The sequence below is a fragment of the Podarcis melisellensis genome (assembly GCF_964234715.1).
Source record: "Podarcis melisellensis genome assembly, chromosome: Z".
In the NCBI taxonomy this organism is placed as follows: Eukaryota; Metazoa; Chordata; class Lepidosauria; order Squamata; family Lacertidae; genus Podarcis; species Podarcis melisellensis.
Genome location: NC_138547.1, coordinates 28,416,058 through 28,442,845, shown reverse-complemented (window position 1 = coordinate 28,442,845; position 26,788 = coordinate 28,416,058). Strand labels below are relative to the sequence as shown.

The following is a 26,788-nucleotide window of genomic DNA, read 5'->3' as shown; positions in this document are numbered from 1 at the left end:
ACTTCCGGTTATCATAGGAGGATGAAATTGCTCTTGTGTAATGATACATCTCTCCATGGGTAACATGGTAATTTGTAGCCCTGAACTCCTAATGCTTTCTCTGCTACGGGCGCTAACATGGAGTAATGTCTGATAATGGAACCAGTTGAATGCAGAGCGGTCATTAAGTTCCTGTACTTGAAAGGGTGCACACCATGGGAGACGTTCGATGAGATGAAAGGGATTTATAGGGAGGATGCCCCATCGTATGACGTTGTCAAGCACTGGCATCATCAGCTAAAGTGTGGTCAGACTTTGGTGGAATAGCTCCCATTCCTGGGTGACCACAGTCCACTATTGATGAAGACACCAAGTGGAGGCCACCATTTTAGAGGATTGCTGCATAACCGTTCACCAATTAGCTAATAGACTAATTACTCAGGAGGAAATATGGGTCCATCATTATGACTCAGAGACTAAATCTCAGTCCAAACAATGGAAGCACTCTGCCTCACCACCTCCAAAGTAGGCACTTCAGCCTGCAAGGTCATGTTCATGGTCTTTTGGGACCATTGCGGAGTAGTGGTGTTGGTTTTCCTGGCAAAGGGTACCACAATTACCAGGACATACTATGTTTCACTGCTGCAGAAATTGCGGAAGGCCATAAAAATTGAGAGGTGTGGTATGCTGACCAAAGGTGTCTGCCTCCTACAGGATAATGCCCTGATTCACAACTCGTATGTTGCTCAGACAGAAGCACAGCCCCTCGGGAGAAATGACCAGACGAATTTAAACAGCATTCCAGTCTTTTACTTTGGCTTAATCATGGGTTATTTTAAGTGAAATGAATCCTAGGTTTACTGCTACCACCCTCTGCCACATCCAGCAAACTGCTTCTGATAGTTACCTACCATGGCTGGTAAATAATAACCTAATTCTATTGCCAGAGACATTCTGGCCATGCATTGGGTACCTGGGCTGAAAGTAATTTATATGCCTTTTGGAAACAATAAAAATTAGAACATACAGTCCACGTGCATGAACTCTGAGTTAATGAAGGGACTTTACTGTTCAATGAATGAGTGCCTTGGTGTTCACTTTCCTTTTAACATGTTCCAGAAGAGGTGGGAATGATTCCTTCAGTTCCGGATCAATGGGCTCCCCAGTGATGTCAATGCGTGGCTGGCAAAGCCGCTCTGTGGTACCTGTCAATGATTTACCTGTACCTCCCTGGGCACAGGTGACTCAATTCCATTTTAATTGCTTTCAGATCTTACAGGGCACAAATGAGGATCAAGAGAAAAGTCCAATGAAAGGTTGCAGTGAAAGCTAGTGAGAAGGAAATGGCCATAGAAAAACCAAAGTATAAAATATCCCTCAGAAGAGTGAGCTCAGCTGTCCTGGCTCTCACTCCAGATGTAGAACTTGAACTGCCAGCTTTGTTTTCTCCCAAATGCTTGAATGCATGAATCAGACAGAGGCAAGGCGCGAAAAGATAAAACTAAGGTAAGCTAAGTTAGGATTGCTGCCTTCTTTGGTGAATGGAGGGTTCATTTGCCTTTAACAGTTATGTAGCGGACAGAAATTGCAGCTGGCCCTAACATTAGGCAGAGTGAGGCAGCTGCATCAGGTGGCAGGTGCTGGGTGGTGGCAGTGAGGTGTTGGAGGACAGAGCCATGTATCCTACTTTGCAGAAGACGGTCCTCTATTTGAAAGTATCCTGGCTCCCACTCAAAACACTCACAGAAGCTCTTACATTTGAGTAACAAAGAGATCTTTATCAAGGGAAGTGTACATTCCCATATGCCAAATACGTATTTTAAATGAGATTGATGCTAATAAGTCACAGAAAGGGCAGTTTTGTCCCCAGATCTTTAAGTAGTACCGTAGTTGGTGGATGTACCAACATGCAGCCTTGCAATATACAATAAGGCTCTTGGCTATTGTAAGGGCTTGTAGAATTCACATTTGTTGTCTGATTCTGCACTTGCAGAGTAGGATGTAGGAAGGTGATTTATGCCAAGTCAGCCTACTGGACCATCTAGGTCACTATTGTCTTCAGTGATGGGCGGTGGCTGTCCATGATTTTGGGCAAAGGTCTTTCCCAGCTCTACCTTGAGATGGAGTTTAGGACCTTCTGCCACTGAGCTGCAGCCTTTCTGTACAAAGGCTATGTGGAATTTACATAGCACCGTATATGTATTGCTAATATACCCAGTTTAGAGTAGAAGGGGTGGGGGTGTGGAGTGTCTATGTGCATTCTCACCTGGAAGATCAGTTTGACTCTGCCCGAAATCACCAACTCTCATCTCACCATCCATTTGCTCTCTTCATCGTTTCCATTGTTTTAAGCAGTGCGTTTTTTTTCTGGGGAAACGCAGGGGTATGCATACCCCTAAACATTTTGTGAATCTAAGTTTGGCCTCATTGAGGGGCAGTATTTCAATATGAGTAGGAAAATGAGAGTACCCCAAAACATTTTATTTAGAAAAAAAGCGCTGGTTTTAAGCAAACAATTCTGCCCACACCTGATCCTCCCCCCCAAAAAAATGACATAGTAATTTCATCCCCTGTCACTCCTGAGTGATCACCTGGTTATTGGGAGATGTTTTTCCAAGATGCATTAGCAGCTCTGAGAAGAGTATTTCAATGGAGGAGGTAGCATTATAAAAGGATCTTGGCTGTACTCATTACAGTTTCATCTGAAGCACTCAGACTCTTCCTTTGTATAAATTCATCATCTTTCACTGTTAAAAAAAAAAACTTCCAGCTATCATTAGAACCATTTAAATAATCATATCAATAATTTAGCATCAATAGGTTTTTATTTCAAATTACAGTTTTGTTACCGCTGCTAAAATCTGATTACAAAAGTAGCGGGAGTTCTGCTGCTTCCTACCCAGAATTTTAAAAACAATTTATCCCCCCCCCCACCTCATAACACTTGGTTTTATCCAACTAAGTCCTACGACGCATTGACCCACTGAAATCAATGGCTGCAACTAATTTGCCCATTGATTTCAATGGGTCTACTCTGCACAGCTCTCAGTTGAATGCAACTGCATGTTTCAGCAGATTATCTGCTGAAGTGAGGTAAATCTGGAATACAATGCAACTGAGTTCAATTTTGACCTCCATAGTGCTTTGTGATGACCCCAACATGCTTTCCTAACAACAACAACCTGTAGAGGAAAATGACATCTTGCGCTGTGATAATTGAGCATCAACAATGCTTAAGAAAATAAACTGTAGACCACAGAAAATGCAGTTCCTTGGTTAAAGTAAGCACCAGGAAATCCGCCAACGTTCTGTTCTGGGGCTTTTGTGTGTACTCTGGAAATGCATGAGTGTTGATTGTTACTTGGGAGGGACCATTGTGTACTTTTAGATAGGTAAATGCAAAATATTCAAAAGAATAACTTAACTCCCGCCACATGGAATGATTTCAGATGGCTCTCTGACTGGACTCAGGGCTTTATGTGCTTTAATGTATCTTCTTGCACATGGCTGATGAATTTTTGTGAGGGCTGTTTTTATTTTATTTATTCACGACCTTCTGTATTCAAAGCACTGCTCTACCACTGACCTACAGCCCTCCCCATGTAGGAGCTATAAAGTTCTTCTTGTGTGGGCTGGGATTTGGAGCAACAATAGCTGGCTCAAGTGTTTGGGGAAATTTCTTAGTTCTTACTCCCTGGTACATCTCTGAAAGTAGCCTTGGCATCAAGCTACAGTAGGAAACTCAGACACAGGAAGCTGCTTTAAACTGAGTCAGACCATTGGCCTGTCTAACCTGGCATTGCCTACAAGCAGGGATGGCAACCTGTGGCCTTTCAGATGAATGTTGGACTACAATTCCCATCAGCCTCTCTCAGCATGGCCAGTGATAAGGGATGATGCGAGTTGTAGTCCAACAACACATGAGGTGCCACATGTTCCCCATCCCTCATCTACACTGAATAGCAGTGGCTCTCCAAGCTTTCAGACCAAGTCTTTCAAGACCAGGTATTGAATCTGGAACCTGGAGTCCATGTCTGCCAGGATCAGATCCACCACATGAAGCTCATTTTATAATGAGGAATCAAATCTTATGAAAATCTCAATTCCAAGCTTTTCTTTACAGGTCTTTTAAAATTTCTGTCTCGCTGCTTGAACTCAACAAGATGCAAATAATTTTTGATCCAGTTCTACTAAGAATGGAAACAATTATTGGATATCATGTGCATTATCACACATATTTTTATGTGTATGATTACACACATTATTACCAGAGGCTGTTCTATTTTACCTGCCGTCCATTCATTGAGTATTCCTGAGATCTTGAAAGATCAGTTGCAAAGCTTGGAGAACAGAAATGGTTTATGTATTTGGGTTGTGCACTGGATTCAAATGAGGTCCAAATCCTGGACCATATTGGGTTCATTTGGAGGAATATGGGTTGCAGTTGAGTGGGGCTGGCGTAGCTCAGAACGATCTGGGGAGAGTCAGGAGGTGTGGTGTCAAGCATGAAGAAGGAGAAACCAGAAAAGGAGGGATCTACCTGGTGGCCACATACGATATGATAATCTTTATTGCCATTGTCCCATACAGAACAACGAAATTGAAAAAATCTACATCAGACATTCAAAAACCAACAAGCCTGCTATCCCTGCTATCCCAGCCTGGTTAGCCCCCTAAAAACTCTGATTCTCCATAATTAAATACAATATACACCCATAGAGAAGAAGATAGATGTAGGTATAGGTGGATACCTTCACCTTCCAAACTCTCCTTTTTCCTCCCAGGCCTCCCCACCCCCCTGAAGCAGCACAGAGCCTCCCACTTACCAGTTGGGAATCTCTGATCCTGCATGTTTCCAGTTGCTGGTTGCTGCTCATTTCATGTGTACTCTTTTTGGGAGGGGAGGAAAAGGAGGTGCAGCATCTCCTCCTTCCCCTCCTGATTGTGTGTTAAAAGAAGGTATTTTGTTGGACACAATCCTACTGTCATTGGAAGGGCATCTGAGGGGCAATAGGATAGACTGGACCTTCCTCTGAATGCAGAGAGCAGAGCTGACTGATGCCCACTGGAACTGGTAGGGTGGAAGGCGGGGAGGTCAAGAGTAGATTAAGCCAGAGCCGGTGACAGGTGGGGTCAACTCATTCTATCTTTCCTGCTCATTCTCCTCCCTGCTGAGTTCTACAAGTTCTACACAGAGGAGGTTGACAGGCAGTTCTAGGTTGGTGAGAGCCGGCTGAGGGCAGACTGGGGTTGGTGGGGCAGTGTCCTGTTCCCCTAGTTGACCTATGCCCTGTGAGTGCAAAAATCTGGACTGCACTTGCCATTTCCCTGTCTGTGATCTGATGGTGCCAACAGCAAAAAGGGATGTTATGAAGGGAAGGGGGGCATAGACAGTGAGAGGTTTTAGGTCATAAAATGGTAGAGTTGGGACCCTGAGTATCATGTAGCCCAACCCCCTTCCAAGCTCCAAAGACTTCCCATTCCCCCAGCATGTCCCCCAAAATTGGGGGAGAAAGTACAGGAAGTGACTGTTTTAGGTGTGTGTACAACTGCACCCAAAAACATCACAAAAAGGGACGGGAACAGAATGGGGTGTTTGCAGGCTTTTTCAATGGTATTTCAAATATACACAATTTCATGTAAATACACGGTGCCTTGGAATGCAAACCCCACATAAACAGGGAGATGCCTGTACACTAGATGGGGGGGGGATTGGAAGGGAAAAAGCAGGGATAGAAGTGTGTGTGAAGGGGCCTATAAAAGCACCTTCAGGCTTAGGATTTGTCAGCCCCATCACTGATTCTCCCACCCTCAACCCCGTAAGATTATTTTCTGTCTATTGTTAAATTTTTGTTACTGCTCAAATTATGCTGTTATTATGCAAGACAAAAAAAAACCCTTCAAAATTATTTAGGAACAGAAAGTTGTAAGAACATAAGAGCTTGCTGGCTTGGGCCAGTAGCCCACCTTGTCCACCATCCTGTTCTCACAGTGGCCAACCAGATGCCTCTGGGACGCCCACAAGCAATGACCTGAGCACAACAGCACTCTCCCCTTCTGGGGTTTCCAGGAACTGGTATTCAGAGGCATACTGCCCCTGACAGTGGAGGCAGAACATAGCCAGCAGGATTAGTAGCCAGAAGGAGAAACAGGGAAGAGAGGAAGGAAAGAAGGAAGGAAGGAAGGAAGGAAGGAAGGAAGGAAGGAAGGAAGGAAGGAAGGAAGGAAGGATTATGTGACTGCAGAATACAGAACCATAGAATGCATGCACAACCTCCATTCTTTAATGGCACTCATTTGAATTCTGGTCCACTTTGCATCTGGGTTTGACTCAGTAGTTTGAAAGCTGTTGCAGGGTCACCTTCAAAGTCAGCTGAGTCTGGCTTGAAACATTCCCCCTGCCTGCCTGCCCCCTTTCACATTTCCCCATGACTGCACTCAGCAATGTTCATTTCTACAGCTGACGCTGTATCATTGGGCTATGTGCCACCCACCCCTGGCATGGAATCTAGTCTAGCCGGTTTGCATTAGCCATGTGATGTAGAGTAAACTCTGGTTTAGAAGCTTATTGCCTCAGTCAATATTTGCAATCGCTTTAGGGAGGGAAGTTTTCTTTTACTCTCTCTATCTCTCTCTCTTTAAAACAGCTTTGACTGACGCAAAAGTCCCCAAGCCCCCTCAAAATCTCCGTAAATGCTGATGGGTGTGCCTCACTCACCTCCTCTTCCACAGATGTTTCCGGCTTCGAGAAGAGCTGAAAATGAAGGACAGGTTAGAGGAGCTCAGGAACAGAGTGAACGAAGACGGGGACTCTCTGGATCTAGATGACACTCTCTCCTTCGACAACCCTATTTTCCAAGAGGAAGAGGGCAATCCCATGAACAAGGTTTTCCAGGAGATAACCAGTCTCTCCTTGGCACTGAATAAGCTGGAAGAGTTATCTGAGAACATCGACAAGAAGCAGCAGCAGGTGCTTTGCTGCACTACCGAGGAAAGCATTTGCAGGGAGAAAAAAGAGCTGAGTGCAATCAAAGACTCTTTCACCCAGGAGGCCAAAACCCTGCAGCCGAGGCTCAACAGCATCCAAGAGGCTCTCGCCAGGGACAGCAAGCAGTGGCTGGCCATTAGCCGCATACGCCACATCCAGCTCTCGGCACTTGTTGGCCGCTACCGTGACATCATTGCCCACCACTACGCCAAGGAGACACAATATGTGGAGAAGCTGAAGGAGCAGATCAGGAGGCAAACGGAACTGGCTGGCTTGGATCTCCAGGAAGAGGACATCAAGCGGATGGTGGAGAGTCCTGTGGTGCCGCGCATCGTTGGCCAAGACTTGGAAGTGCTCAGAGCCAAGCAGCATCTGGCCTTGGCGCAGGTGCGCCACCAGCAGCTGCTGGACTTGGAAGCGCAGATTGGCGAGCTGCACGCTCTCTTCCAGCACCTGGAGATCCTGGTTGCAGAGCAGCAGGAGACCATCAACAGCATCGAGTACAATGTCCTGCATACCCTTGATTACATCTCTCAGTCGAACGAGGAGGTCAAGAAAGCCCTCAAATATGAGCGGCAGTCACGGTTATCTGCTGCGTTGTCTGCAGTGCTGGGCCTCTGCGCTTGCTGCACATGCCTTTCGTGTATGGCGACTCCGAGTGTGATGAGCTGAATAAAGAAGTGTGGGCACATAGACATTTTTTCCTAGACTTAAAGGCTACCACTGGTGATGAATGATAGCACTCTGGAACATTGGATGTGCATGTCATTGCAGGCCAGTCCTGGATAGTTGTTTGGGGTGGATGGAAGCATTTGCAAGGCAACTAAATGCATCTTCACCCCCCTTTGCTTATGGATTTCGCAAAGTTTTTTTGTTCTGTTCTTAAGAGCATGAAAAGAGGCCTGCTGTGGATGCTTTTTCTGGCCAGCATCCTGTCTCCAGCCCCGCACAGCTGAATGCTTCAGGGAAGCAGATAGGCATGACGTGAAGATGATGCAACAACAATGAAAAGGTGTTCATTTCTTCAACTATGTCTGTAGGAACATAGAAACCTGTCTTCTACTGAGTTTGACCATGGGTTCATCTAGCTTCACAATGTCTATGTTGACTGGCAGGGGCTCTCCAGGATTTCAGGAAGGGTTCTCTCCCAGTCCTATCTGGAGATGCTGGGGACTGAAGATGGGACCTTCTGCATGCAAAGCAGGTGCTCTACTACTAAGCTGCAGTCCTTTCCCAAACAGCTCTACTGTCTCCCAGTTAAGAGGAGTTAAAACCCAGAAAGGCAGTAGAGGTCAAACCAGCCCAGAGGCCAAATCTTCTGATGAACAACACTTGAATCATAATCCCAAATGCATCTGAAAGGAAGGTACTTCTGCATATCCTCATAACACCCTCTTCTTTTCCATGTTTTCTGTGTTCCAAATGGAGACTTTGGAAATGTAGGGCTGGCCCAGTAATGCAGCAGGAGGCTTAAGTGACCTGCCAGGAAGGGGGATTAGAGGAAGGCAGGAATCAGTGCATCAAGAGTATTAGCCCTATCTTTGGGTGGGGGTTGGTGGAGGTTGCACATTTGAAGTTTGCTCCGCTTTTCTTGGGCTGGCACTGTGAAAACAGGTCCTGTGGCATCTCTCAACTCTGCTGAAGTCTAGCTTCAGTGAAACTGGAGATTACTGAAATATGTATAGCTCAAAAGAAAGTTGTAGAATGCCATAATTCACCCCCCCCACAACATCTTCCTTCCTCATTTTTTGCATAACAGAGTTGCCACAAATTCTCCTGATGTGTCCATGGTTAGAATGCATTAGCATCAGTGGATGCCCCTTGGACAAGTGACTCCCCCCTCACCAGGAGGGTCTTCTCAGTGGGCCCTGCTGCTAGGGTGTGTGGCCCATGGTACTGGCCCTGATCCACATAAAAAGAAAGCGAGGGATCCCCCCCTGCCCCACCTGTAAGACGAGGTCTTTGCACCATTTGGAACAAAGAAGAAAACCAAAAACATTGTTTGGTTTACTGACTTTATTTCCTAGATGCTTAAATTGATCATGTGTTTTACATCCTGGCTCCATTCAGTTATGATTTCAAATGGCTTCTGGTTGGTGTAATTTGGAATAACCTACAGTATGAATTAAGGGTGTTAATGTTTACATAAGAAGGCAACGTGTGCATGCATGTAATATATCTATGTATATCTATGTACTTGTATACATGCACATTACATATGTATTAATATGCATGTGTATATAAATTTGTATAAAATCATCTTACACAGTTACGCAGGTCTTCATACTTTCATAGGGTGTGGGGGGAGGGTGGGGCTTAGAGGAAAAGCCATAGGTCAGTGGCAGGGCACAAGCCTTGCTTGCAGAAGGTCCCTGGTTCACTCCATGCCATCTCCAATTAAAAAATGAGCAAGCAGTGTGCGATGGAAAAAGACCTTTCTCTCTGCCTGAAATGCTGAAGAGCTGCTGTGAGCCAGTGTAAACAATACCAGACAAATGGTCTGTCTTAAGGCAGCTTCCTATGTGCTTGCCAGGAGTCTAAAATAGTTTTCTCCACCTGCAGTCTGAAGCGGCAAATTTATTATTCTCCTTATTAACCAGTTTTATGCACCACCCTTCACAATGTCAGCAATCCTAGGGCTTTCCCCAAAATATAATTCAACTCAATTGTCTACAAATGTGTTGCTTTAAAGTGGGGAGGAAATGTGAAGTTAGAGTCCTTTCTTGTATTTCTGCACAATAGTGAATAGGTGAGATATGAAGTTTTGTTTTTCTGAACTGGGATTCAGATTCAGACCCAGTCTCGATGGTCAGCTTCCAATGAACTCCAGGATGAAAAAGAGCCACCCCCCAAGGGGCCATATTGGGGTCTAAACAGAATTTTGCGGTTGGTGCACATTCATATATTTTAATGAATTTATTATTGCACTTAATATCCAGCTTCTCCTCCAAGGAGCTCAAGGTGGCATACATAGTGCTCCTCCTCTCCATTTTATCCTCTTAACAACCCTGTGAGGTAGGTTAGGCCGAGAAAAGGTGACTAGCCCAAAGTCACCCAGTGAGCTTCACGGCAAGGTCACTTTAACCATTACACACCATTGCCCCTCTCTATAAACAGGAGGGTTGGGGAGGGGAGGCTTACTAAGAGGAGAGCGTGTTCTGCAGCCTGGGCCAACCAGAGACATTTTGCTGTCTGAGATGACATCATCATTCAGCATGTAGAAGCTGACCATACTGTTTTACAAAACAGCATCCCATAATGTTTGGGAATTTTTAGTTTACAGAAAAGGTGTCCGAGAGGCGACATGATAGAAGTTTATAAAATTATGCATGGCCTTGAGAAAGTGGAAAAGTTTTTCTCTCACTCTCTTAACACTAGAACTCAAGGACACGCAGTGAAGCGGAATGTAGGAATGTAGGAAGACAGACGGATATCAACAATTTCACTTTTATTTTGCCCGTTTGTTTTTTTAAAAGGAACAAAATTGTTTTAGGTTAGGAAAGAAGATGATTGTTTTCCTCAGATGCAAGCACTTAATGCTAACTCTCTGAAATCAAATGGAAATATGAAAAAGGTGACTGAGTGGAAATTGAGGTTTGGACAAGTGAATGCCAGTATTTATTTTTTAAAACATGTTTGGTACAAAGCACAGGGTTCAAACAGCGCTGCTATCTTGAAGACACAGAAGTACAGCTGCAAATAGAGGCAATTTTTCTGTGTTTCACTGTCCACTATGTTAACATGACACTCAAGGCTAAACTCCCAGCATTAATAATAATACTAATACAGATGGTAGGTGGGTTCGTGTGCCTGATAAATATAAACAGATTCTGCTTTGGATGCAGAGATGTTTTAATTAGTATGTATGTGTAAGCCGCTGCAAACTCAGATCTGCAAGAACAGAACATAAGAACTGGATATGCATTCAGCAAGCTGGGGAGAATATCAGCTTTCATTTACTCCCTGGCCCGGCCCCAAATTCTAGTCCTCATGTCTGCAATGGGAAGCCTAGTAAAATCTCAGAAGCAATGATTGCGGGGGCGGGGGTAGTGTTGTTGGAGTGCAGCTGTTATGCAAGACAGCCTGTGATTGGCACCTCAGACTCCTCCACAGCACCATGTCCAAGCAGAGTTAGAGCTGAAATAGTCAAATATACCTGTTTTGCAAAATATATCCAGCATGTAGTATTCTCTTACCTTTGATGCAGAATTTGCTGCAGATAGGCACAATTCCTTTCATACCCTCCGACATTTCACAAGTTAAAATAATGAAAATCTTGCAATACTGCTATTCTTAAACTGAGAATTGCTGCCTGAATCCAACCGATATGCATGACCTGATGCCTGCACAGACCTGACCATCTCTTCAACACATTGGTGTATGTCAGGGGTAGACAACCTTGTTCGCTCCAAGGGCCAGATCCTTACCCGGATCAGCCTCAAGGACCAAACCTAATGTCCCAATGGCATCGGGTGATTTGCTGCTTTGAAGTCCTCAAATCACTTCACAGGCAGCAAGGAGCTGCTATAGCAAAGGGGATATGCATTTTAGCAGCAGTTTCAATGCAAACCCTTTCCTGATTCATTGAATCCTGCTGAACTGAATCAGAGTATGCATGTCAAATCCTACTGCATGCAGGGAACCTGCTCATGCAGCCAAACTGAGCAGGATTTAGCCTCTCACCAGCTGACAAGTGTGTGTATCTGTTAAAGCCTGCTACTGTATTGTTTTCTCATGACAGTCCATGTGGCCTGCACAGCCAATGCGGAATTGATTCCCATCCCCTACCCATCAGTTAGCAGGGGCAGACCTTGGTAATATGGCATCCTGTGTGAGGCCAAAATTTGACACCCAGCCCTCACACCACCTTCCTAAAGGCAGATAAGGGAGGCACCGCGCTTTGGGAAGGGAGGCATGAAGCTCTGGCAGCATCCTAAGAGTCTTCCTTCCTCCTTCCCAAAGCTGGGCAAATGGTACTAGGGTTTGGGAAGGAAGAATGAGGACTCTAGGACCTTGTTAGAGCCCTCACATCTCCTTTCTGAAGCTTACTAGGCTTCGGGAAGGAGACTTGGCCCCTGCGCCCTGTGTGGGGGAAACCAGTTGCACTGTCCTAAATCTGCCTCTGCAGATGGCATTATTGAGTGGTGCTTGCTGATGGACAGGTGGATGAGGTTGGTGGAAAATGGACTTGTGGGCCAAAGTGGGCTCCCTGGCAGGCAAAGATGGGGCCATGCATTGGAGGTATCGCGTGCATGTCCATCATGCTCACATATCCATGCTTACAGCCTTTCCCTCCATAGCAGGCTATTTGCCCTGTATGGGGAAAACCCACATAACTGTACCAGAGTGAAATGTACTTCTCCTGATCTTTTACTTTTACTTTTTTCTCTCCCCGCTAGGCACTATTCATTGTAATAAAAAGTAGCCCACAAGGCTTTGGAATGGCTCATTATCAGAAGGAGAGTAGCGGCCACAGAGCTGTGAATACTCCATACTTTGTAAAGGCAGCTTCATGCTGTGGAAATGCTTTTCTATATAAATTAACTTGTTTACAAATTGGACACACACAATTCGGCACACTGGAGGAAGCCATATTAAAAAGGATTAAGCTCAACAGTCCAGGGAATTTATAACCGGCTTGGCAGCCCTGAGTATATTTCATTGAGACAGCCTTCTCAGCTGAATAAATACTATAAGAAAGGTGGTTTTTTTTTTTTTTACAGGAGACTCTCAAATCCTTTCTTGACATTTAGAACAGCATATCATGATTTGGTAATGTAATCTTCCAACAGAGACACCTCCAAGGGAAATAAATTTGCCTAACTCACTTAGAAAATGTGGAATGGGGAGTTCTGCTTGACAGTTCTTGCTGCAGTTCAAGGATGGGATCTGATTTGTAAAATGAGAGGCACCACGGTTTCTCTCTCCCTATAATACTGTTGTGAGGTGGCTTTTTTGGGTGGGTGGGGGGTAGCGTGTGTGCCAGAGCCCCCTTCTAATTCCTGGATCAAGCATGAATTTAATTCCTGGAATAGCTCGCTTCCTAGTGAGGTAATGGCCCACGTATGGGTCATTTAGGTAACAAATGAAGTGCCTCACATGGGTGGCCCTCAACTCCCTCAGCTTGCTGGTAATTAGAAAGGCAAGCCCAGAGTTGAGTTGGTGCGTGTATAGTAGAAGCAAGAATCAGGCTGGGCAGCTGAGAGACAGAGCCATGCTGGATCTCTGCCAGAATCCAAGGTTGTGGCAATAGGAGAAACAAGACACTCTTAGGATGCTAATGCTGTGAGCCCGTCCGTCGAAGGTTCAGCTTGTATATATGTGTAAATAAACCACATATCTGAAAGACACTGCGGTCTCTGCTGTCCCTCATTCTGAGGAAACTGAACCCTGAGTAGGCACTTGGAACCCTTGGAATCCCACACTGCTCAGAGACTGGGATGGTTTGCAACAAACAATACCAATATCTTCAGTGATCTATCTATGCTTTTTGTACTGTACAGCATCTGTACAGTTTTGCTTTGATTTTATCTGTGCTTTTTTGTATTATTATGCTGTGCATCATCTACACTGACTGGTGGTGGCTGTCCAGGCTTTCAGGAAAAGTTATCTCCCCGCCCTACCTGGAGATGCCAGAGACTTAACCTGGGACCCTCTGCATGCAATGCTCTGCCCCTGAGCTACAGTCCTTCACTAAATTATCTGGGAAGCTCAGGTCCAGTCACCTGATCCGAAACAGATCTAGGAATGAAGAACACCATCTTAAATGCTGCAGCTTGGTCTTTTGTTACAGTTGTGTGAAAGAGCTTGCCCACACCATTGTTTCTGGTGCCAGGATATAGTCTAAGGCTGAAGCTAAGCAGTACTGAATCTGGTCAGTGCCTGGATGGGTGACTGCCTGAGAACCACCTGCACATTGGCTTGGTTTCCACAATGAAAGAAAGGCAGGCTATAAAAGGCAGAAAATACATATGCAATTCTGGGTCAAACTCCCTGGTGATCCCTGGAGAATCAAATGACACAGTTCTTGCAGGGCTGTCTAAACCATTTTGCTGCTTGACGAAGAGGATAAGCTGGTCCCTGCTCCCCAAATTCCATGTATCATAGCCAACTTGACCCAAAGCAGTTGACTCTTTTTTCAGTGATGAATGCAGGGTAGGCCAGGTTGCATATATTGCCCCTGTCCTTTTGCCTCTCCTCAGAATGTGCTACCTCGACCAGCCACACTGAACACTTCTGCATCAAACTGTAGCTGGAGGATCATAGTTTTGAGTGCTTCCATGTTAAAAACAAAGCATATACAAATCAATCTGCTGGCAATACACTAGTTTTCTATGCATGTAAAGGAACATGGGAGTATACTCTGGACCAGGAATGGCCATTCAGTGAAGTTTTGCCTACTCCAATGGGTAGCAGTTCTTCCCCAGAGTCTCAGGCAGAGTTCTCTCACATTAACTGCTATGTTTTTGCAGAATGAGCCAAGTTTTGTGAATTCATTGATCCACCCACTTTTGCCTGTGGCCCTGCCCACTACTGGCATCTGGCCCCTGGAAGGTTGCCCAGAAGGGAATGTGGCCCCTGGACAATATTCCTCACTCTTGAAGTTATAAAACAATGCCAGAAAGCACACAAGAAATAATGCCAGAAAGTACCCAATCAAACCTAGAAAAATATCAACTTAGATTCAGAATGTCTGAAAAATTCTTTTGTTACTACTTTCCCTTGTGCTTTGCTTTGTCAACAGGCTTTTATGTGTATAATTTCTCACTCTAACCACAGACCTGGATATTTGTCCACTTAGCTCTTGGGGGAATCTTTTGTCCTTTTCCTACTTGACCTCTGAATAATTTAATTAATTCATCTGCTTTAATTTAATCAGCAAACCAGTATTAATTAAAAGGGAGATGATTCATTGAGACATTCCTTTAATCAGTGTGTAGCCCTAAAAGCAAACAAAAATTAAACAGCAGCAGTCATCCTGGTCCACCTTAGGGTTTTGGATATGACTCAGGGAGGAGCCAATGTCATTGTTGACCCTAGGGACATCTTTATATCCTGGAGGAAGTGGTGGGGGAATTTAGCCATTGATAGCCTTATCCTCCACCAATTTGCCTAATCCTCCTTAAAACCATCCAGGTTGGTAGCCATCACTACTTCTTGGTGGAGCAAATTTAAGTACGGACAGTGTGAATAAGTGCTACCTGTTGTTTGTCCATAACTTCTCTCCATTCAACTTCATTAGATGATCCTGTTTCAGTCTAGTGTGATGAGAAAGGAGGCAAAAACCCACATTCTGCATACTATGCATAATTTTACACACCTCTATCATTGTCCTAGGGGACGCAGGTGGCGCTGTGGGTTAAAGCCTCAGCGCCTAGGACTTGCCGATCGAAAGGTCGGCGGTTCGAATCCCTGCGGCGGGGTGCGCTCCCGCTGCTCGGTCCCAGCGCCTGCCAACCTAGCAGTTCGAAAGCACCTCCGGGTGCAAGTAGATAAATAGGGACCGCTTACCAGCGGGAAGGTAAACGGCGTTTCCGTGTTTAGCTCTGGCTCGCCAGAGCAGCGATGTCACACTGGCCATGTGACCCGGAAGTGTCTCCGGACAGCGCTGGCCCCTGGCCTCTTAAGTGAGATGGGCGCACAACCCCAGAGTCTGTCAAGACTGGCCCGTACGGGCAGGGGTACCTTTACCTTTTTACCTTATCATTGTCCTGCTGTGAATGCTGAAGACTGCTCCCTACAAGGCCCTTTCCACCTGGCCTAGGGCGTGGGGCCCAGACTCACCCTGCTCAACATAAGAGACTCCTGGGAGGGAGGGACATTGCCTGCTGCAAGTGCTGAAGAGCCCAGACTCACTGGAACAAACTCTGGAGTTGGGGCAACTGTTGAAAGTGTTTTTAAAAGTTTTATAATAGTTTTTAATCTGTTGCATTTTATTTTTTGTTTTTGTTTTTGGGGGATGGGGTAAACATTTAGTTGGGGCTGGGGATTATTTTAATTTTAGTATAACCATAAATTGTGTGGGGGTTTTCATTAGTTTCTACTGTTTTATTGGTTTATTGTATAGTCTTTATAACATATTCTGTTCTGAAGGGGAGAGGGTCAGGGTTGCCTGGGAGTGGGCCTCAGCCAACAGAATGGCTGGGGCAGGTTCCACAGTTTGGGATGCACTGAGACACCCAATCACAGTGATCATGGGTAGGAGGAGGAGTTACGCTAAGACCAGACCATGTCATTACCGAGGAGGCAGATTTAGTCATTGTTTGAACACAATCCCTGCCTCCGGGTCTGGTCTTGACCAGAAGGATACTGGAATCAACAAGGGAGACCCACATGACTGTAAGGTGCTGCTTGCAATGCCAGGTCAATGATCCACAAGATCACTGTCATCCACGATTTGATTGCGGGTTGAAGAATTGATCCGGCATGTGTGACAGAGACTTAGTTGGATTAAGCAGATGGGCCTGTCCTTGCTGCTGCTTGTTCACCAGGTTTCTCTTACGCACAGCAAACTAGGTCATATTGGGGGGGGGAGGGTTGCAGTGAACTTTAGGAAATCATTAACCTACACTGGGCGTCCTATTGGGAAGACCCAGTATTCTGAGTGCATGTTCTGGAAGTTGGGCAATAGGGGAAGTACAGGATTCCTTTTGGTGTACCGACCTCCCCGCTGCACCAAGGATTCCCTGCCTGTTGCAGGTTGTGGCGGATGTTTTCCCAGATATACCTAGTTTGGTTGTCCTAGGGGACTTTAACATCCATGCCAGTGTGACTTTACAAGGGGCTGCTCAGGACTTCGTGGAAAGCATGGTCTCCATGGGGCTGTCCCTGAATAAGTTTGGCCCAACTCATAGTCACAGACATGCCTTAGACCTCTATGGACATTGGTGATCTGACACTAAGTAAAAGTGAAACAAAAGAAGTGCCATGGTTGGATTACCTCCTGGTACAACTGGACTTCTCCTTGACCCATCGAGCCTACCAAGTGGCGATAGTGACGGTGAAGAGGACTTTCTTCTTCGCCTCTATTGCATCTGCAGAAAAAAGTAGCAGGAGACTCTTTCAGGTGGTTCGCAATCTAATGGAATCACCTCCACCATCAGGCCCCAAGTTCTCCTGCAATGATTTTGCAAAGATTTTTGCAGATAAAGTTGCTCAGATTTGAAATGAGGTAGACTGCACCATGGGAGGAGGGGTGGGATGGGTGGGACAAGTCCTGTCTAGTCAAGTTGCATGGGATCATTTCTAATCTCCTATCTCCGAGGATGTAGACAGGCTACTTGGATGAGTGAAACCAAGCACATGTCTCCTTGATCCTTGCCCATCCTGGCTCATAAAAGTGATCTGGGAAGGGATGGGCAATGGGCTCTGCGGGGTGGTGAATGCTTCCGTCTGTGAGGGAGCCTTCCCAGATCTGCTGAAAGAGGTGGTTATTAAACTACTTCTTAAAAAAACCATCTTTGGACCTGGCCAATATGGCCAACTATCGCCCAGTCTCAAATCTTCCATTCTTGGGTGATTGAGTAGGGGGTAGCTGAACAACTCCAAACAAACCTGAATGTGGATGATATCCAGCTCTACCTCTCTTTTAAATCAGAACTGGTGAAGGTCCTGTGTGGGTGCCTGGAGGCAGTTGGAGGATGGATGGTGGCTAACAGATTGAGGTAGAATCCTGACAAGACAGAAGTATTGTTTTGGGGGGACTGGGGGTGGGTGGGCGTGGGAGACTCCCTGGTCCTGAATGGGGTAACTGTGCCCCTGAAGGAGCAGATGTGCAGCATGGGAGTCATTTTGGATTCACAGCTGTCCATGGAGGCGCAGGTCAATTCTGTGTCCAGGACAGCTGTCTACCAGCTCCACCTGCCCGCAGACTGTCTCACCAGAGTGGTACATGCTCTAGTTATCTCCCACTTGGACTACTGCAATGCGCTCTATGTGGGGCTACCTTTGAAGGTGACTCGGAAACTACAATTAATCCAGAACTAGACTGGTGACTGGGAGTGGCTGCTGGGACCACATAACACCGGTCCTGAAAGACCTACCTTGACTCCTGGTATGTTTCCTAGCATAGTTCAAAGTGTTGATGCTGACCTATAAAACCCTAAATGGCCTTAGCCCAGTCTACCTGAAGAAGCGTCTCCACCCCCATCATTCAGCCTGGACACTAAGGTCCAGCTCTGAGGGCCTTCTGGCAGTTCCCTCATTGTGAGAAGTGAAGTTACAGGGAACCAGGCAGAGGGCCTTCTTGGTAGTGGCGCCCGCCCTGTGGAACGCCCTCCCAGATGTGAAGGAAATAAGCAGCTATCTGACTTTTAGAAGACATCTGAAGGCAGCTCTGTATAGGGAAGTTTTTAATGTTTGATATTTTATCATGTTTTTGATATTCTGTTAGGAGCTGCCCAGAGTGGCTGGGGAAACCCAGCCAGGTGGGCGGGGTATAAAATCATCATCATCATCATCATCATCATCCTCAACTCCCCCCCCCAATCAAAAATAAGTCCCATAAGTTGTAAACTTTCCTGATGGGGTAAGAAAGCTTCCACTGTCAGAGGCAGTAATGCTTCTGTATACCAGATGCTAGAAACTGCAGGAGGGAAGAGCATTGACACTGTGTATTTGGGCTTCCCAGAGGTATCTGGTTGGCCATTATGAGAACAGGATGTTGAGCTAGAAAGGCCACAGGAACTTGCTGGAACTCAGTTCCGGTACCTCTCAGGTGGATGCCATTGCCATTCCAAGAGAACAAGGGAGTCCCACACCTCTTTTTCTAGATAAATAGTAGTGGCCACAGGGCTAGTCTTATGCAGGAAAGTCTTATGTTCTTATGCTCTAGCATCTTGATCATTTTGATTGCTCAATTGCTTCATGATGTAAAAGAAAAGATATAAAGGAAAACTGTTCAAAGGTACATTATGGCAATTCTGCACTAGATGAACCTTTTTTAAGGGCAGCCTTCTGCGGAGCGCATGGTGGCAGTCCAATTTGGTGTATGTCCACCAGTTATGGAACTCTGTTAGCCTCCTTGCCCAAGATGCCTGCCTTCTCTTTCAGCCATGGGTCTCACACTACAACATCTGATGTGTTCAAAGAGCCAAGAACTTTCATTCTGACTGTACTGGAGGACTCGTTTTAATAACTCCATGCTGAAGTCTGTGAGAACTGCAATATTTTTGGTACGATTCTTTCACTTTCATTCAAAGCCCTGCTTGGATGTCATTAGCCTTTGTTACATTATCTCCTCTGTCCAGCCTGTCTTGGTGAGTCATTCCACATAGACTAGCAGATCCTTTAATAATTCAGCTCGTTAGGAGATGATATCCAACTGTCCTTTGGAATTGCCTTGAAGACTAAAGAAGAAGAAGAAGAAAGGAAATCTAAGAAACCAAGTTATCCCAGGAGAAGCTATTATCTCCACTGCCCATAAGGTGATGCTAACAGGAAAGGCTGCAAAGAGGGGGACAATGACTTCCATTCAGGATTTCTAAAATGTTGAAAAACTTGCTCATGAGGCAGATGGGCAACAGCTGCAAATATTAACAAAGCATGGATGGGATTAATTCCTTTCTTCCACATCAACACACCCTGGAAGAGTTTCATTTGTGGACATGTCTTGTCCAGACAGGCACTGAGGGAGGCCTAAGGATGGAATAAGGCATTATTTCCCATTCAGCTCTCTCTATTAATTGCATGCAGCACTGTTTCTGTCCCGCTGCATTTCTCCATCTGCCAAAAACTGTTATTCTTCTCACTGTCCACTGTGGCAATATTACAGAACCTCTTATCATTGGCCATGCTGCCTGAGGCTGATGGGAGTTGAAGCCCAACCTTTGGCGGGCCACATTTCCCCATTCCTGCTATAAAAAGGTTACAAAGGAGAAATATAGAAGGACAAGAGCCACAGACAAGTGGCTAGCAGGACTTCACAGCAGAACAGGGCTTTGTTTCATTCAACCACTTAATCCCAAATTAAATTTCATAAAAGGCCTGTGGTTGTACTACAGAATAATAATAATAATAATAAATAAATGCTGATGGTATTCTGGGCACTGCCTGCTTTAAGGGCAATGAAAGGAAAAACACAATTTAATCTGTTTAACAGACTGTGTTATTGGATTGGGACTTCTTTGGCACTTTGGGGAGAAGTCCTTTTGCTGTTATTCAGATTCAGAGTGCAATTGGGTGCCAAGAACTACAAACAATACACACACACAGGCGCCATTGTGGCATGGGAGGACTCAAAAGCTTGACCTCCCCCAGGATTCTCCAAGCTCCTTCCCTGAATTTTCAGTTTTTATTACGAAAGAATAAGTAGGATCCACTTTTATGTCAAGAGAAATAAGGAAGCAAGATCCAGGCCATAGCTCAGTGGTAGACCAGCTACTTCTTATGTGGAAGGCCACGGGTTCAACCTGCAGGTAAGCCTGGAAGAGACTAGGGCTCAGCACAACCCTCCTCAATCCACGCCAGCGACCCCCAGTCAGGCCAACCTGCCTTTATCCAATCTGGGGACCACTTAACCTGCCTCAAATCCAGTCCCAAATTAATTTGGAGAGTGTGGCTTATGTTTAATTAGGGTTAAAAACATACGGCTGGGGTGAGACATTACATATCCTTCCCCCATTTCTTACCAAGCATGGGGTGGTGGTGTTTTCATTTTGCTGGATGCTCCTGTGGAAAAGCTGCTTACGAACGAGCATCTTGTACCCCACAAGATTTCTGCACTGATATTAGGTTGAGGCAACAGGCAGGAAGGAGAGGCAGGTGTCATTGGGGGGAAGCAGACCAGGATTGGAGGTGGGGGAAAGGGGCATGTGTTGTAAAAGGCTGCAGTCTGGTGCCAGGCATTATCTGAGCAAGTTGGTCACTCAGAGCTCTTCCTGCCTCATGTGTGCCTCTTCAGGACTGGAACAGGACATGCAGGCACAGATGCTTGTTGGAGGAGAAGCCCCAGTTCTTCATTGAGGTTTTGTGGGTTGGGAAGCACAGGGGTCACAGAGGCTGATGCTTTATCTATCTGGGGCTTGCTTTGAAAGTCAGATCAACACATGGTCTCAAGAAACAAAGGAAACACATGCTGGAGGGTGCATGATATGGCTAATTGGACCTTTGTCATTAGCATTACAGACTGTGCTGGAGAGGGAGAGCAGATTGCATTAACTCTATGTTTATTTGACTGGTGCCCCCCCCACTCCATTGGTGGGATATGTTGGTTTTCTGTAATTTTCCTATGCAAAAATAATTTCCCTAAGAACTATTTTCTTTCCCTTTAGAAAATTTTCACTTTGTTTCATTAAAACCTTGTGCTCTCCAATTATACACCACTCCATATATATCCCCCCCCCCAACCCTGCTCCAACACCCGGTGTGGCCCACAGGGGTGGGGCTAGCCGGCCACGGGGGTGCGTCAGCATCGGCTTGTATCCAAGGGGGGTGCATCAGTGGCAGGAAGTGTCCCATTGGCACACATCCCAGTGGGGTGCGCCGGTGGCGGGGAGTGTCCCGGGGGGGCAGAGCTCGCAGTGATATCACCCCCCTCAGGGAAGGCACATGGGGCAGCCCGCACCCACCACACCCACCTTGCTCTGCTACTGCCTCACCTTTCTTTTAACTTGTGGAGGGGCTGTGCCATCCCAACCCACTTTTTAGCCACAGCTAAAGTTATAGGAGCAACAAGTTCATTGCTCAGTTAAGATCTGAATTATCCCAACTGCACTTTTCATTTTCAAATAAATATATTTGCTGAAACTGCATGTGTGTGTGTGTGTGTGTGCGCGCGCGTGCGCGTGCGTGTATAGAGGACTGGAAACAATTAATTAGAAATTTTCATTAAGTATAATGACACTCTCCAAGGACGCTTTCCAGGCCTTTCCAATCAAGCACAGCCTTGACAAAGCTGTTTTTAACCTTGACACTGGAACACAACTGGAGAAATGACTGAAGGCATATATATTCCTCCGAAATGTATTGCTCAATAAGCCCAGGATTAAGTGGCCTCTGATTAAATCCAAATAATATGACATTTTGGAGTGGAAAATGTCACTTGGTGAAATAGATTATGATCTCACCCTTTGCATTAAGCCGAAACATCCTTGATATAATGCTAGCAATAACATTTTTTCTTTTTGGAATTTGGAAACGAGGCTACAACCTACTTGTGAGGGATACCTCCTGTTTTCTGTCATTTGTTCCTGATGCATCATATTCCAATTTTCTCCCTGTTTGGAGACATGCCTCCTTAAATTTTGTTAGATACAACTCAATGGAGTTGTCATTCTTCAATGTTCGACTCTGGGTCGGCTCTACCATTAGACAGAGTGTGGCATCTGCCTCAGGCAGCAGATGCTTTGTGGCTGTAGTGGCAGCCTTCCAACCATTCCTCCTAAGCTTCCTATTAATTCTCCTCTTCAGATCAGAGCTGTGTGTTGGCACATGGCCCGTTGTGTACACTATCCTAGTGCAATGGAGGACTTGCCCCATTGCCAGTCTTATATCAAGATTTCTGTGCCAATCCAATCAACATCTTGCTCTCTGCTTCAGGGAGGAGAATATCCTGGGCCAGCCCTGGTTCAACTCCCTCCCCAGAATCTACAGAAGAGCCTTTCTTCTATCAACCTAATGTCCTCAACATGATGCCAAATTGCATCAGCTGCAGCCAGGGTGGATAATGATCAGGAATTATGGGAGCTGTAGTCCAACAATTTCTGCAAGGCAACAGGGTATTTATTTATAGCATTTTATGCTCATCCTTTGTCAAATGATCTGAGGGTGAGCTGCGGAAAGCTGCACTAAAAGTTAAATATATAAAAAGTAAATTTCTAAAAAGTAAATAGCAGGTGCAAGCAGCCTGATCCAGATTGTGACCCGAACTAGGAGTATGAGGATTTAACTCAGGGAAAGGAAACCTGATGCACACTAGAAGTTGTTGGATTCCTTCTCATCATTACTGATCCTTAGTCATATTGTCTGGAGCAGATGGGAGCCTTGGTAGCAAACTTTCCCCAAGAGCTGGGACGAGGAGAAGCAGGTGGAAAAACCTGCCTTTGCTACAAGAGGTGCCTCTGAAGATTGCTTTTTCAAACTCCCGATAAAGTCAAATGTCAAGGAAGCAAAAGGGGAGCTATTTCAGTATTAGCAATTCCGTATGCAGCTGTTGATGATGAATATGATGTGTGCAATTAGAACAGCACACACTATTTAGTGCTCCGCGTTTTGCAAAATGGCTTTCTGTTCGAGTAGGTCCTTTCCCATTTATAATCAGCGACAGCTACCATATACTGCCAGGAAAGCCTGATTCATTCTGACTCACTGCTGAAGTCCCTGCGCTGCCTTGTGTGTGTGTGTGTGTGTGTCCACGTGTGAAGAATAATACAATATTCATGCTCTTTGATGGAGCCAGCGTGTATGTTCCTTGTGGAGGTACAGGCCCTGCCTTTTGAATTACCTGAATAATGGGCTGTGCCTCAAATGTAACTTCAGTGAAACTATTTGGAAGTCACAGTTTGGATAAATCTGGGCCATGCTGTAGTGTTCCCCCAAAAGCCTACTCAAAGTGAATTCTGAAGACTGCATGTTCTTTTTATACAGCTATGCTTGAAATTCTGCTAAGAGTTTTGCACGTACAGGAAAAATACATGCAGGCTACCTCAATATTTTTTCCCTTTCTTTCAGAGAAGAATACAGCTGAGCTGCTTTGAATTAAAAGACAACAACAGCATTCAGCAGGTGGCCCTAGCCTTTCCACAAACCATTAAAGACTAGAGATAAGGAAGAAATTTGGTTCAGATTACACTTAAATATGAGCCCACCTAATCTGCACTTCTGAAAACAATATGTGAGCAAAGTCGTCCTTATGAAATTCGCACTTCTCTGATTTTTTCCAATGCAGTTTGCTAGGGTAAAGTGTACATGTAAGTGCATACATTGATGAAAATAAAATGTATCATATTAAGGGAAACTCCTTGCAATAATGGGTATATTAGGGAAAAATGCATTATAAATGTGTATATTAGGAGAAAGTCATACTAAACTGCAGATGAATTTTCTTGAGGACTTAAAAAAAAATATCACAAAATGAAAACTGAATACTTACCTGGCACGGGAGACACCTTTATCATGAAGGAGGTTTTCCCAGGTTGAGGCTCATCCATTGCACTGCAGGTGTGCTGACCTCTGTGATTTCCACAAATGCAGGAAACTCAATGGGATAATTTCTGCTAGTGGGGGACTGTGCTCACGTTTTCCCCTGGGGGGAAAAGAAAGACTGGAAATATGGAAAAATGAGAACTGGAAATAATTTGAAATGGACAAAATGAGATCTGGAAATAATTTGAAATGGACAGGTTTGCCTGTACCTACAAAGAGAGCACAATTAAGGCATAGTTATCCCTACCACACAGGAAAAGTAGGAAATGGATTTCATAAAGTGATATTTTAGTAAACACTGGGGAAGTAGAATATACAATTGCCACAATTCATGTTGAGATATAACTGCATAAGGCAAGAACACTTCCTAGGCCTCTGACATAGCCCTAATCATCATCATCATCATCATCTGCCAGCTGATGTCATAGCCTGAAAGTGGTCAGCTGACCTTGGAGTCCAGTAGAGAGACACTAGGTGCTATAAAATTGAAAATAGGTAGAGTTATTGAAAAAAGGTAAATGAGTAAAACTGTTCATGTGACAACAGTATACATTTAGCAAAAAGAGGTGTGGCCGCACAGAACAAAATACCTTGACTTTCAAAGGCCAATAAAAAGAGTTGTATCTTCAGCAGATGGTGAGAGTTGAACAATGAAGATGCCAGGCACAAGGAAAACACAGGAAAGAGCAAAATACAGAGAGTGGAAAAATAAGTAACAACAGGTGCACAGAATGTAAATAGTATTTTTTTTTAAATATCCCAGGTAATGAGCTTTGTATTCTGTCCAAGAATCTGGAGGTATTTTCTTTAACATTTCGAAGGATTGCATAACTCAGTTTTGGGAATAAATATTTACAGTGGTACCTCGGGTTATATACGCTTCACGTTACAGACTCCACTAAACCAAAAATAGAACCTCGGGTTAAGAACTTTGTTTCAGGATGAGAACAGAAGTTGTGCTCCGGCGGCGCAGCCACAGCGGGAGGCGCCATTAGCTAAAGTGGTGCTTCAGGTTAAGAACAGTTTCAGGTTCAGAACAGACCTTCAGAACGAATTAAGTTCATAACCTGAAGTACCACTGTATATCCAATTTAGTTGAAATTGCAATGGGCCAGTTCTTGCACTATAAAGTGTTTCTCTTAAACCTCTGACTTCTTAAGTTTAGGTTTTGAAGTGTATAACTTAGGAAAAGGCCAGAAATAGATCTCTCCCTCCATCTGCCTGAGAAACTTTCCCAATGTTCAGAATGAATTCATCGTGACTCCCACACAGAGCACCAAAGGATCAGGAAAAGCTACTGGAATACGTCAGAAGGAGCTATTGAGAGCTACTGCACTCCAGATCTATTGTAGTTTATAGCAATGTTTGCCATCTGCCTGGCTGGTTCCTGTGTCTCCTTGGAAAAGACAATCATGCTAGGACAGTGTCACAATTGCTAGCATTTTAAAGATCTAAATCTGAATGCAGAAAGTTCTGAAGCAAATCAAACAGCTGAGCACCCCTATTGTTACCTGATTCTGCAGAAGTCAAAATCTAGAAAACAACTCACTGTGTAGATAGTGTCATACAGTTAAGCCACTAGATGACTCTGGGCTTAGCTACATCTGAATGGAATCAGACATTTTTGTTACCAAAGACATTTTGACACCTGAGGCGAACTACAAAATGGTGCCACCTCCGCACCAGGGAAGAAGGGGAAAGTGAAGATTTCTAACAGGAACAAGGGTTGAATAAAGATCTGCACTGGGAATGAGTGTAGCTGGAGACCAGTAGAACCTCCTATTCAACAAGAGGCCACTGTAGAAGTGGTATGGGCAGGGGGGCTGCCAAATAGCTGGCAGATCCAGCCTTCAAGGAGAGTGCTACAGCTGTCGCCACACTCTTACTGATCTGTGCTGTGGCTACACCCTCAACCACTGAACATGGCAGAAAGCCTTCGCACCCGGTAACAACAACAACAACAACAATTTATTATTTATACCCCGCCCATCTGGCTGGGTTTCCCCAGCCACTCTGGGCGGCTTCCAACTGAATATTAAAAACAGTACAGCATCAGACATTAAAAACTTCCCTAAAGAGGGCTGCCTTCAGTTGTCTTTTAAAAGTAAAATAGTTATTTATTGCCTTGACATCTGCTGGGAGGGCATTCCACAGGGCAGGCGCCACTACCGAGAAGGCCCTCTGTCTAGTTCCCTGTAACCTTACTTCTCGCAATGAGGGAACCACCAGAGGGCCCTCAGCGCTGGATCTCAGTGTCTGGGCTGAACGATGGGGGTGGAGACGCTCCTTCAGGTATACAGGACCGAGGCCGTTTAGGGCTTTAAAGGTCAGCACCAACACTTTGAACTGTGCTCGGAAACATACTGGGAGCCAATGCAGATCTCTCAGAACCGGTGTTATGTGGTCCCGGCGGCCACTCCCAGTCACCAGTCTAGCTGCCGGTAAAGCAACACATACTACTTTGTCACATGCTTTACTAGCCTGTTTCTGAGTGACTGGAAAATGGATGGGTTGGGTGTATGGCTGGAAAACAGGGGGAAATGTGTGCATTTGTGCATGCTCTGTGTATGTGTGTATGGGATGTGTGCATATGGCGAGTCTATGTACTATGTGTGTGTCTGTCTGTGTGGAGGGAGAAAGCCAAACTCCCTCTAAGCATATCCACAATAACTAGAGAGT

The 26,788-nt window shown here is 45.1% G+C and overlaps 1 protein-coding gene across 4 annotated transcripts; it reads left to right on the top strand.

Annotated features, from left to right (window-relative positions):
• Positions 1-1,279: 1,279 nt before the first annotated feature.
• Positions 1,280-24,243, top strand: LOC309362015 (syntaxin-3-like). Of its 4 annotated transcripts, none has more exons than XR_014164715.1 (3): positions 1,280-1,485; positions 6,712-8,333; positions 23,636-24,243. XR_014164715.1 is itself a non-coding variant. In XM_081897480.1 (2 exons), the coding sequence occupies exons 1-2, from the start codon at positions 1,433-1,435 to the stop codon at positions 7,637-7,639; spliced, it is 981 nt and encodes a 326-aa protein (XP_081753606.1). In that variant the 5' UTR covers positions 1,280-1,432; the 3' UTR covers positions 7,640-9,237. The 4 variants fall into 4 exon arrangements, 2 of the variants coding, with proteins under 2 accessions (XP_081753606.1, XP_081753607.1); XR_014164716.1 differs by lacking the exon at positions 23,636-24,243 and adding an exon at positions 11,187-13,263; XM_081897480.1 differs by lacking the exon at positions 23,636-24,243 and having other exon boundaries at positions 6,712-9,237.
• The last annotated feature ends 2,545 nt before the right edge of the window (positions 24,244-26,788 follow it).